This window comes from Tachysurus vachellii, chromosome 22 (genome assembly GCF_030014155.1).
Source record: "Tachysurus vachellii isolate PV-2020 chromosome 22, HZAU_Pvac_v1, whole genome shotgun sequence".
Lineage (NCBI taxonomy): Eukaryota > Metazoa > Chordata > Actinopteri > Siluriformes > Bagridae > Tachysurus > Tachysurus vachellii.
Window position 1 is genome coordinate 8,251,167 of NC_083481.1, and position 12,770 is coordinate 8,263,936.

The 12,770-nt window shown below is 40.0% G+C and overlaps 1 protein-coding gene across 2 annotated transcripts in view; it reads left to right on the top strand.

Moving 5' to 3' along the window:
* The window catches only part of LOC132837848 (centromere protein P-like), a 69,802-nt gene that overhangs the window by 1,129 nt on the left and 55,903 nt on the right, over positions 1-12,770 (top strand). For both annotated transcript variants that reach the window (XM_060857756.1, XM_060857757.1), the window contains exons 3-6: positions 526-686; positions 1,163-1,251; positions 2,092-2,180; positions 11,920-12,016. In XM_060857756.1, the coding sequence (XP_060713739.1) occupies positions 526-686; positions 1,163-1,251; positions 2,092-2,180; positions 11,920-12,016 (436 nt within the window). The remainder of the gene's footprint in view (positions 1-525; positions 687-1,162; positions 1,252-2,091; positions 2,181-11,919; positions 12,017-12,770) is intronic.

A 12,770-nucleotide genomic window follows, 5' to 3' on the forward strand; every position in this document is an offset into this window, starting at 1 on the left:
TGTATCTTGTTAGTATCTTGTCAGTATCTTGTGAGTACCTTGTGAATAACTTGTCAGTATCTTGTGAATATCTTGTTAGTATCTTGTCAGTATCTTGTGAGTATCTTGAGCATATCTTGTGAGTGTCTTGTCAGTATCTTGGGAGTACCTTGTGAGTATTTTTTCATTATCTTGTCAGTATCGTGTGAATAACTTGTGAATATCTTGTCAGTATCTTGTGAATATCTTGTCAGTATCTTGTCAGTATCTTGTGAATATCTTGTTAGTGTCTTGTCATTATCTTGTATCTTGTGAGTATCTTGTCAGTATCTTGTGAATATCTTGTTAGTATCTTGTCAGTGTCTTGTGAATATCTTGTTAGTATCTTGTGCATATTTTATGAGTATCCTGTGAGTATCTTGCAGTATCTGCTCAGTATCTTGTCAGGATCTGGTCAGTATCTTGTGAAGCCACCTCTCTGATCTGCACTCTCAATGACAACTGATGCTTTATAATGAGTTTGTTGGTAACCGGCTTCTTTTTCAGAAAGACGATCTCCATCCAAAAGGACAGAGAAGATGGTGTGATAAATAAAGAGCTTTCGAAGCTCATGTCTGAAATCAGTGAAATGGAAAAGGACCTCCGAAGACAGACAGACATCAATGGGATATCTCTCTCTGAGTGTTGGGTCAAGACACTGGAGAAAAGTAAGAATTATATGATAAAGAATCGGGTACAAAAATCACTGTCTTATGAAGTGTAAATGTGGTGTCCAGATTAGTGCTGCTGCAATGAATCAAGAGGACCTAGTTGATGTGGTTCAGGCATAAATCACTAGACCTTCAGTTTACTAAGATTCTTCTTATCTTTTATTATGTCATATACATATTTTATAACTTATTAACCTTGATTTAGTACAGAACTATTTCTATTTTGTTGGCACAACATTTGTTTTGCAAAATTCAGCTGCAGCAACCTCCAGTGGGCTTTTGTAGAAATCCACTCGTATATTTCTGTTAACTGGGTGCCTGCATCACTATATATTAATATTTTACAGATAACAACCTGCACTTGGAGCTTTCAGAAGTTTGTTCACTTGGAGAGTTTTTATTATTTTATCGCTGATTTATTATGATGTGCTGATCAATTGGTTCACACTATGTTATTTTCCTGTTTTTCTCAGGCAGTACAAAAACTGTACAGCAGTACAGACTTGCTGGTCTCTGTTGGCTTCTTTCATTCCAAGTTGAGTTTGCAGTGACTGAGATTCAGGTAAAACGAGTTCATATTAAAAAACAGAATGAATTTTGTGCTTTATGTCCCTAGGTTCTAAAAAAAAAGTACAAAAAGTAAAAAAAAATAAACATTGTAAATTAAGCTAACCATCAAAACGGAGTAACATGCTGGAAAGCAATTCAGTTCATTTTAGCTAAATTCAGTACAAATTTATTTACTGATAGTCCAGACTTATCTGTTTTCTATGTAATTATAGCTAATATGGAGAAGTGACTGAGGAAAAAAAATGGCTGGGAAAGAACCCCTGTATCTTGTGTGGAATAATTATTCTGAGCACAAGAGGGCAGTTAAACACCACCGTCTGCATTAAGTGTCGTAACGCTGGGTAATCTTTATTAATGATTCGCCATATGTAAGATTATTCTTAAAAGTTCTCTAAATTCTTAGAAAATTGTATTCAAATTTTGTGTTTTGTAATTAGTATTTTTGTAGATATAACCAAAACACAGGTAGCTGAGTGGATAATACTTAATTTAATGTAAAAATTCTTAAACCTATCTGCAATAAATACGTAAGCGTTAGCTATGGATTTAGACAAACCCGTTTAGAAAACCCGACTAGCAGAGAGATTTAACAAATTCATACACACAATGTTCTTGGCACTTTATAACTGATCAGTGATTTCACTAATTTAACACAAAAAAAAATTCCAACTCTTTTCCACCTGTTTATACCCCGTTGTTTATGATTGCTTGGTTTTGGTGTATTGGGGATGGCAAATTATGATCTGTTCAGAAACACTTACCATATTTAGTTATTACTAAGCTAGATCTTATGAAGAAATTCATTTAATCGACGGCATGTTTGTTTGTGCAGGACGGTGACACCATCCTGAAAAAAGTGACTGACCTCAACATTATATCGGATGGAGCAGAGTTTAAAGACCTGTGTGGCTTTCAGTCAAGGTATGTTAAGTCATTGTTTACTGCAAGATATAAGGAGCTAAGCCTAGTCTATGGGATTCTGGGATTCATGCTAATGTTGTCACTATTGAAATTTGTTGGGTGTATACATGACCCCTAGCGTTAGAAAAGTGTAATCATGGGTAAACCGGAGCTCCTATCCCATAGACTGTCAATATCAACACTACTTACAGTGTAATAATTGACGTGCTGCCGAAGGTTAACAAATTCGGGTAAATATAAATATTGTTTGCTGATTCTAGTTGATATTGTTTGTCCAGTGCAGACTTGGTTGATGTCTGTTCTTGGGGTTTTATCCATGGACACATTACAGACAGAAACTTGAGACAAGCCTGGCATTTCCCATCCAGCTATGAGCCGAACACTGACAGGGTTCCCATGCGTCCTGGAAAACCTGGAAATCCTGGAAAATTAATGACCAATGTTCCAGTCCTGGAAAACACATGGAAAATGAGAGAAAACATAAATTGTCCTGGAAAAAAATCTTGTTGTCCTGGAAAATTCTTATTTTTAAATGTTCTTGATCATTTAAAGAACAGTTTACAACTGGTCGAAACAATTAACTTTAGTAACGGGTTTTTTTGTTATGCTGTTTAATCTCGCTGTGACGGATGACGCTGTCTTGTGTTGGCGGTTTCAGGTGCTAGGAATGGTTTAAGTGCTCGAATGTTTTCAGCAAATGGTGATGGGTAAGCAGGTTATATTAACCTTGTTAATCTGAATATCATGTGCAAGGGGAATGTACAGCAAACTAAAGCATGCATGACGGCATTGGCCTGAGAAAGGAAAGGGTATTAATATGTGCTGTCTTTTTATTTTATAAATGTTGAAATTTCATTCACATGACAAATTGTCTTTAAAAGTATAGTTAAGTAATATCCATAAAGTTTACGTTGTTTTTAAGACTTCTGGAGAGAAGAACATATTACTTTAGGCCGTGAATCTGTGAGCCTTGTCTTTTTTTGCTAAATTTGAAATGTCCTGGAAAAGTCCTGGAAAATGATCTCTGAAAAAGAGTGGGAACCCTGACTGACACATCTGAGGTATACACATAATTTTCAGTGAAATACATTACATTTAGAAAAACAGCAGTGGAAAATGAAATACAGTTTAAATGCTGCTGTGCAAGCTAAGAAATACACAAATAAAAAAAAGAATCTGCTGTTTTGTCATTTGCTAATCTAAATGCAGTGTGAATAAACCAAATAATCTTCAGATACTTCCAGTTAGTCCAAAGGTGTGATGATTCCTCACAACATTTTGGTATAGGTTACCAAAGTGATTGTCATTGCTCGAACGGTTAGGAAGAGTGAAACAGAGTACTAGTTGTATATGTAACTGTGGGTCTATGAACTGCAGATAAGCGCTAGGGTTCCCTGTCAATGGCAATGGCTATACTACAAAGGTATTTTACCATAGTTATACTCTATATTCATGTATTTTGTAGAAATTGTAGAAGAGTTAGTAAAGGTATTCTTTTTCTGAGACTTTACAAATGGTGTAGCAAGAGAAATGTGAGATCGTCAGATACTTTCCCGGATCTTTGCCAGATCTTATAAAAAGCTGGACAATTTGCTAACAAATTACAAACTCCTGAAATTGGTAACTCCTGTGATCCTCAGCCTGCAACCTCATCACATAATCTCTGTCAAGTACCTTTCCCTGCTCATAGTCACCTGGTTACTAATGACACTCCCTAATAAGTACATGAGTCCCATTGGACTGTCAGACATATTCTGTGAATTTCTCTCCAGCATAATGTCTGAGATGATTTTTAAATATTTATCGTCCGGTCTTGATTAGTGTTTACCCATACAGTCTTGTTTCGTTTATATCTTTTCGCTGATTGCCTGATCATTAGCCTGCCTCACATTTCTGATTGCCTAGGCATTTGCTTTTCTTCCATATTGAGTACAACCAGAAAATATGCACTTGTCTTTGTTTATCTGCCTCATAACAGGAAAAAAATATTAGAGGAGGAAAACAGTTTATTAAAAAAAGATTCGATTGATTTATTTGTAATCCATATAAAATTTTTTACAATGGATTGTGGTTAAAGTTTTTAGTTTATTAATAAACCATCATGCTTTTTAACCATTTATAGTTACATTAAATTTAGAAAACATAATTCATTTATAGCAGCTATAAACGTTTCTTCAGTAACCTCGTTTTCTCTCTTAAAGTTAATTCAAAATAATGCTGCTTGCAGAAAGTCACGTACCGCAAATAATAAGATTGACTTATTTGCAGTTTGACTGACTTCAGTGAATAATGTGCTTTGCTGAGCATTATTATTTATTTGTTACTGTACATATTCCATAAAGAACAGTCTTTCACTTCTTCCTCATCAGTTGGTGGAGATCTTTCTAGCACATTTTGCAGCTCATTGCTTAGATAGGATTTCTTGTGATTATTATCTATGAAACTTGTTTGGTGCCAATTTAGGATGCATCAGCTGAATCACATTGCAGTGTGATTGTCAAAGCAGGGAGAATGTCAAAGCTTGTATGTCTGAGGTTTTGTACTGAAACAGGAAATTGTTGCCAGTAGATTCTATCGGTAGATTTAATGGAATAACTAATATATGGCAAAAAGAGAATTTTTTTTATAACTCTTGCTGAACTTTTCCATTATTACATTGGTAATTTTCAAAGTATTAACCTGTTGAGACAGAACCAAAAACAAAAATTTAGTCTTGAGTATGACCAACTTCATGGTCTGTGGATGCACATCTGGATCATATTGTCTGGTCTAAGATTCTGTCCTGGCACTTGGATGTGGAAAAATCCTTCAGACACCGATTTGCACATACGTCTATGCAGAGTGTGTGTGTGTGTGTGTGTGTGTGTGTTAACGTCTCAAGGAAGGCTGTTTTAAAATAATTATTCCATGTAAAGTTGAGTAAAAGCAGTTTCTGAAAACTGTTGAGATCACAAACAAGTGATTGAATTTTATTTTGTAGCTTTTCAGTGAGCTGAAGAAATTTGTATAATAACTTCAGCATGCCACAGTTATTTCAGTTATTTAAGCAATTTAAAGGCGAACATGTGCCATACAATGTGTGTGCTGTCCAACTGATTATTATAATATGCAGCTGACTGCTCCAAATGTACACAAATGTCATTTAATATATATTCCTTGAAATTCTATTATTTTAAACTAAACATTTCAGTAATTTAATCCTACTGTGTTTATGATAAAAATAGCAATAGAGGCAAAATGGTGCATGAAACACATTGCCGCATGCTCTATATTCAATGACTGGTTATTGTGGATTGCTTCTTCTAACAAATTCTGTAAGTACCACGGGTCCTCCATGGCTCACTTGATTGCAAGAGTTTCTCGTTCCACCGCTGCGTAGTCGTTCTCTGTGGGGGTCAGCTTCCGGGAGATGAATACGGCTGGATGCTCATCCCCTTCAAACTCTTGGGAGAGGCCCACTCCCAGACCGTTTTCCGGCACGTCTGTCTGGAGAGAGAAGGGGAGGCTGAAGTCAGGATTCCTCAAAACTGGGTGGGTGATAAGCGCCCTCTTCAAGCGGAGGAACACCCGCTTGGTGTCACTGGTCCATTGTACCTGTTTCAGCTGGCTCTTCCTGGTTACATCTAAAATGGGGGAGGCTATAGAGGAGAAGTTAGGGACAAATAGACGATAATAGCCAGCCAAACCCAAAAATGCACGTACCTTCTTTTGGTGGCCCAAGGTACTCCTTGATAGCCTTTATTTTCCTCTCCTGGAGTAGGACGCACTGGCCGATGCAGTAGCCCAGGAATTGTGCCTCGGACAGACCCAGATGGCACTTGTGGGGGTTTGCCATAAGACCGGCCTTCTGGGGGGCTCCCAGAACCTCCCCAGATGGAATAAGTGGTGGGGGCAGGTCTTTAGCTCGAAATGTTTAGTAAATTCAATTCAAGTTTCAAGTTTATTTGCATAGTGCTTTTTACAATTGACAATTTCTCAACGCAGCTTTACAGAACAAAAAAACATAGAACAAAAGGCTATTATAAAGAATAATATAAAGATTAATATAATACAAAATTCAAGATCAATATTAGATATATTTAAATGTGTTTGTATTTATCCCCAATGAGCAAGTCTGAGGTGACTCAGGCAGCAGTGGCAAGGAAAAACTCCCTTGAATGGAAGGAAGAAACCTTGAGAGGAACCAGACTCAAAGGGGAACCCATGCTCATATGGGTGACACTGGAGGGTGTGATTATAAATATAAAGTCTGACAAATGTTGTAATGATGCTGTTGGCATCTACTCTTTAGTATCGCAGAGTCTAACTGGAGCTGGTAGATCTCTAGATGCCTCAGGATTCTCACAGAGTCGGACTCATCTCAGTGGAGGTCCAAAATCTTCACGGAAGACAATTGGAGCTGGTACAATTTCTGGATGCCTCAGGATGGGTGGAAAGAGAGAAGCACTGGAGAGCCTGTGGATGCCTGGGGAGTCTCTCCGAAGACTCCTCATGACATTGTCCAGATAGGTCATACACTCAGGGAAGGGGATAGTTGTTGAACTCTGAGGTCTGGTTGAGTCTCTCGGAGCCATTCTTTACACAGGCGGATTCCTCCATCCAATTTAGGCACCACCACAATGTGGCTGGACCATGGGCTGGCTGTCTCTTCGATGATCCTGTCCTTTAACATTCGCACCAATTCCTCCTCTATGGAGTGATGGCATTCTTCCGGGACCCGGGAAGCTGGGTCAGTCCTGGTATGGCAATTGCTGCTGTATCTGCAACAGGGGAAGCAAATGCAGACAGAGCAGGGGCCGGAGAAATCCATTTCATTGGTATGTTAATGTGGTTTTATCGGTGTGTCTGCATGCTTACCTGGCTGTTTCAGTTTGTAGTTGACTTCGCCTGACTTCTCAAGGATGGTGTATGGGCCCTGCCATTTTGGCAGGAACTTGCAGACAGCAAGTAACATGAGTAACATGACCTGGTCTCCCCGTTGGAACTCTCAAGGTTGGGCTGGCCAGTTGTAAACTCTTTGTTGGGCATGCTGGGCTTCCTTTAAGTGCTCCTTTTTATGATGGCCCAATGCAGTTGATTCACGCCTGCATCTCCTGAACGAAATCGATGATGGACCGGAAGGGGGAGAGCTGCTCCTCCCATGCTTCCCAAGCCACATCCAGCAGTCCCTGAGGTTGCCGTCTGAAGAGGAGCTTGAGAAGTACATAAAGAAGGAGTAGGTTTCGATTTCCTCTCTTCTTGTCTACCACCTTTTGTGGCATCCTCTTCAGCATCTAATTAAAGCTCTCCACAAGCCCATCAGTCTGCGGGTGGTGGACGGATGTCCTCAGATGTTTGACCTGCAACAGTCGATACAGATCCACCATTAGTCGACACATAAATGGGGCACCTTGATCAGTGAACATGTCCTATGGTATCCCGACCAGCCTGAAGCACATGGAGAGCTTCTTGGCAGTATTGCGGGAGGTGGCCTTCCAAATTAAGACTGCCTCGGGGTATCTGGTGATGTAATCTATGATGACGAGGTTATACTCTGACCCAGGCTGACTTCGGAAGCGGCCCGACAAGGTCCATGCCGATGCTTTTGAACAGCACACCGATGATTAGGAGGGGAATGAGATTGGGTGCAGGATCGACAAAAGTCTAGGACCTCCGCATTTATGCCGGGCCATGTGAATTGATCCTGTAGCTTCTCTAGAGTATTCTTTGGGCAGAGGTTTCCCCTCAGTGGGTGTGTATGGGCCAGGTGTAGTAGGAGGGGAGTGCGCAGGTGTGGTACGACAAGCAGGTCACAGGGCACTCCCCTTCAATTCGTGTTGTGATACAACAGGCCGTTCTTCACCAAAAAGTATAAGGCTGGCAGCGGCTGTGTGGGATTGGTCCTCTCCCCTTCTACCGTTAGCACCTGGCCCCAACAGTGCTTCAGCCGGTAATCCTATTTTTTTCCAAGCTTCTCTCCTGGGCAGCGTGTTGGATCACCGATGAGATGGGGTTAGATAAGGACTGGGACTCACCTGGAGAGGAGCCATCGGTGTCATGCTCTTCCTTAGCCATACATGCCTGCTGCACCTTGCCATCTGCTTTCGACCCGCTTTCTTCTTGGTGGCCAGCTCCAGTGTGAGCTGTGGTGCATTAGGGGCTATGGAAGCATGCAGCCCGCAAACAGCGAGCTACTGTTTGTGGGCCCGTTGGTGGGTGCATAAGCTCCGGCTAAGTGGGTATGGGCTCATCGATGGGCCCCCGGGTGGGGCGTATCTACGCTTTTCTACCCTCCCTGACCAGCTCAAGTTCCAGATATAGAAGGGTCTGGGGCGGATTAGGCTGGAATTCCTTCCTCCAGAGATGGAGGGTTAGGTGCAAATCACAATCGTGTTTACTCAGAACACACAGTGAGGTGAATAATATCAATGAAATAGGTGAGGAAACTTGCACGCAGGTTTAGGCCTTGGTGAGGGCTCCAGCTGTCAGACTTCTAGTTGCAAGAGAGGCAGAGAGAGATAGTCATGTTGGAGGAATAGGGAATAGAGGTTGACCCAGGAGTCTGAAAAAAAAAACAGCCAAGGGATCCATCCATGGGTAACGTCTTATCTCCCACTGGCTGCTGAGCTGAGCTTTCCGCTGTGGTGCTCTGTTGGAGGGTGAGTGCCACAGTGGTGCTCCTGATTGGTCCTTGCGTTTTTGGCAGGAGTTTTTCTGCCCCGCCTTGCAGCCTAATCCAGTGGTGCTGACTGTGGTGCTGAAACGTCTGGAAGCAGTGTCAGTGGCACAGGCCGTTGTGCTGCACCGCCACTATCTTCTTCTGGAGGCAGAATTCCTGGAGAGAAGAGTGGTTTTTATGTCGTGCGGAGGTCACACATGTAGTATGTAAAATAACTTTTCAAGTTATTCAGTATGTTTATTGGTGTCTGTGTAATTGTAATATTCTTTCCAATAAAAATATTCTTCCCAATTTGTTCTACTTTAAATATAATTACATGTTTTACCATAATTGTTATAATAATCAGTACAATAATTGTCTGAAAGCAATTGACGGGTAGTGCCGTTATCTGTTGAAGAAACTAGACAGTAGTTTTGACAGTAGTAGAGAATGTAGTGTTAATGTCAATTGACACAAGGTTTTAGGGACTCTTCTGACACGGTTCTTAAAAAAAGGTAGTTTTCCATGAAAGAATGCAGCCCATCTTCAAGAATCCAATTCTAAATAACTTGGATATCCTCAACTACTGATCAGTGACTTTTGAAATGAAAACTTTCTACAATCAGTGGTTTCAATACATCACCCAGAACAGCCATCACAATCCTATCCATTCTGTCTTAATAACTGCAAAATCCCTTGTGGTCATCACTGAGAAGCTCAGTGCTCATCCTGCTCGATCAGCCAAACCGTCCTCAGTCCTCATACTTTTTCATCAGCAATTGATGCTGCCAACCAAAAAACTTTCTTGTCTAGCCACACGAGTATTGGAACTTGTGACACAGCATGGCAATTGCTTGCTTTCCTCCCAGATGGACATGGAAGGGGACATCTGCTCTATGCTGTTTCTCCACTGTTGATCTCCCTAGACAACTCTCAGCCTTCTCAGTCTGTCACTACATGCAACTTTGGGGTTACCATAGACTATCAGCTCTTCTTTTTGACTCATTTATGTCTGTTTCTTCTTTAAAACATCAGGAGGATATATTCTTTCCATCCACAGAGGCGTCTCAGGTATTTGTTCAGTCCCTTGTCATTTTGAGTCTGGACTACTGCAATTTGCTCTTGACAGGTCTGTCTGTGTACTTTATCTGATCTCTATAACTGATCCAGAATGCAGTTGTAATTTCTTTCTCCCCAGGTTTTCTGACAATGCTCCATTGCTATACTTCCTCTACTGGTTACCTCTAGCTGCCCGACTCACATTTAAAACACTGATGCTTGCCTAAAAAGCCCAAAACAGACCAGGAACCATTACATACCATTGTAGTATAAATGAGTAGAGCGATATACCATGATGTTAGAGAATATTTATATTTATGACATTTGGCAGACCCCCTTAGCCAGACTGACGTTAATTTTTTTCTTCTCATAACTAGTCTATTGAGGGATAAAGGCCTTGCTTATAGTGCCCAGCATTGGCAGCCTGAGGGTCCTGGGATTGAACTCACAACTGTCCGAACTGAATCTGATAAGAAAGACAGACATTTCAACTAACATGTATAGAAAGCAGATGAAACACAAAATTTATCTCCCCTCTTAAAACGTATTTGAAGCTATGAATCTTTAACCTTGTAAAAGTTAAAGTGAATCTCATATTTATAATTGCAAACCATACCTGTAATATGTAAACATCTTTTGATGTAAAATCTATATACACTGTCCCAGACTACATGTCAAACTACAGTTAGAATGAAATTATAGTCAGACCTAGTCCTTTCTTTTTGTCTTAATAAAGAAAAATGGTCACGTGTGGAATTTTAAAGCTTTTTATTTGAAATAAAGCCAGAAGCAGAAATGAACCAAGCAAAACAACACAACAGACTTTTCTGACAGATGAGTGGGGTTAAGCATGTCTATTTGTATCTGGGCTGTATACACACACACATACACACACACACACACACACACAAAAATAGGCCAGAGTAAATGAAAAACAGGTGCAGCCTGTTGCCCATTTGTTCTGCATAAATCTCGCTCTCCTCTCCAGTAGGCATTTGACTAGGCCCCCTTCTTTTCTGGGACACCTGAAATCATCGTAATCTACAGTGAAAAACACTCCCATTAACCCTCTGTCTAACATCCTATGTCTGACAACTATCCCTCTATCTAACTTTCTCTACATGTACCTTGCTTTGATTTCCCAGACACACAATGTAATTGATTGTAAGCCAGGAAACATATTGAAGCATCATGTATGTCATGTCAAATATCTTGTCTGCCTTCAGTCGAGTCACACTGGGTGCATTTCAGCTCCATTTCTGTGCCTCTGGCAGCAAAAAGAGCAACTCTGCTGTTTGATTTTAAACTGTTTTGCAACTCCAACATTTAACCATCAGTTATGAATTTAGATATGAATATTTTTAGATTTTTTTTATTTTGAGAAGATGTTTCTTTCCTCTATACACAAGTGAAAATTAAATGATGAATCAAGAGCAGCGTCATGTATGAGCTGAACAGTCTAATCTTTATTAATTATTAGATTAAAGAAAATCCTTAGAGATCGTCTTCCCACTCATTTTAAAACGTTTTGCTCATGGACATACTTAATTTGGTGCTTAGGAGTTCCATAGGATATATATTAAGTCATTATCATTGTATTTCGTTAAGATAGAAAATGTTTTCTCTAAAAACCTGCAGGTCTGTCTTTAGTGATCTTGGCCTTTATTCCATGTCCCTGAGAGACAGAATTTTCCATCAGATCTTTATGGCATTTCTCAAAACACAGACTTGGAGTCTCCACATTTGTGGAAAGTCGTGTCCCGTGCCACACAGCTCTGGGCTCAGTGTAACTATGAAAGACTCAAAATGACTCAGGCTTTGCCAGTATGAGCTGGCAATGCAAGAGCCAAGTAGATCAAATACAAGACCACCAACTAACTGTCGTACAGGGCTTTGCCTTGGTTGTGCAGTAGCTGAATTTGGTCATAAAGACATTACTAAATGTTAGACACAATTCAAGAGATAATTCTCTTAAAAGGGCTCTTGTTCAAAAAAGCACACACTTAATTGAGCTCTAAGTAACATGTATCATCTTTCTTTCAGTGTAGAGGAGTCAAAGAGCGTTTTCCTTTTCTTCAGAACCCTGAGGTCATTTTCAGAGAGATGTAAGGAAAGAACCTGTGCATTCCAACACTTTAAGGTAAGATGTCAAAAATAATTTTAGGGTTTGTAATGAGCTTGTCTAAGGTACCTTTTGGAGTGCTATGATACAGTCACATCACATACACAACACATTGTCTGTTTCAGACAAGGTTCCAGACATTTCAGAAAAAGCAAATAATTCCTGATAAAGTATACAGTACAGCTTGGTTTATGATTTATAAGAACTGCTTCTGCAAAGGAACTTCAGAAATGCTCATTTAAGACAGGCCAGGAGGATGCACATAATAACTTTAACACATTTCTTTAACAATTGTCTTGATAGCCTTCACCCACCATAGTTGGCAGCACAGTATATCACAGTGATTGAATCAAGCTGATTTAGGTCAACCTAACACTCTACTGCAATAAATAGGTAGTAGAACCTACACCAGTTTGTACATCTCTTCATTCTTTTCACACTGCTATACTGAACAGTCTGTGAGAAGTTCAACACGCTATGCTTCTTTCCTCCAGGGTATTTTCTGATGCTGGAAGCATGAATCAGGTTTTAACGATCGGGTTTCTGTTCTGTCTTGCCTCTGCACTGCAGGAGCCAGGACAGCAGTTTATTCTACAAGAGAAAAGCTTGTACTGTGCCTTATTCAGTCCAATGGACACCATGTCTCACTTGTATTCAAATGCTGGTATCCAAAAAAAACTTGTACACTTAGATTGTTAAATACAGCTGTTTAAATTGGCTGTTAAGAGGCTTTTATTGAAACTTTTAACCAGTCAGTGAAAATTCAAACCTA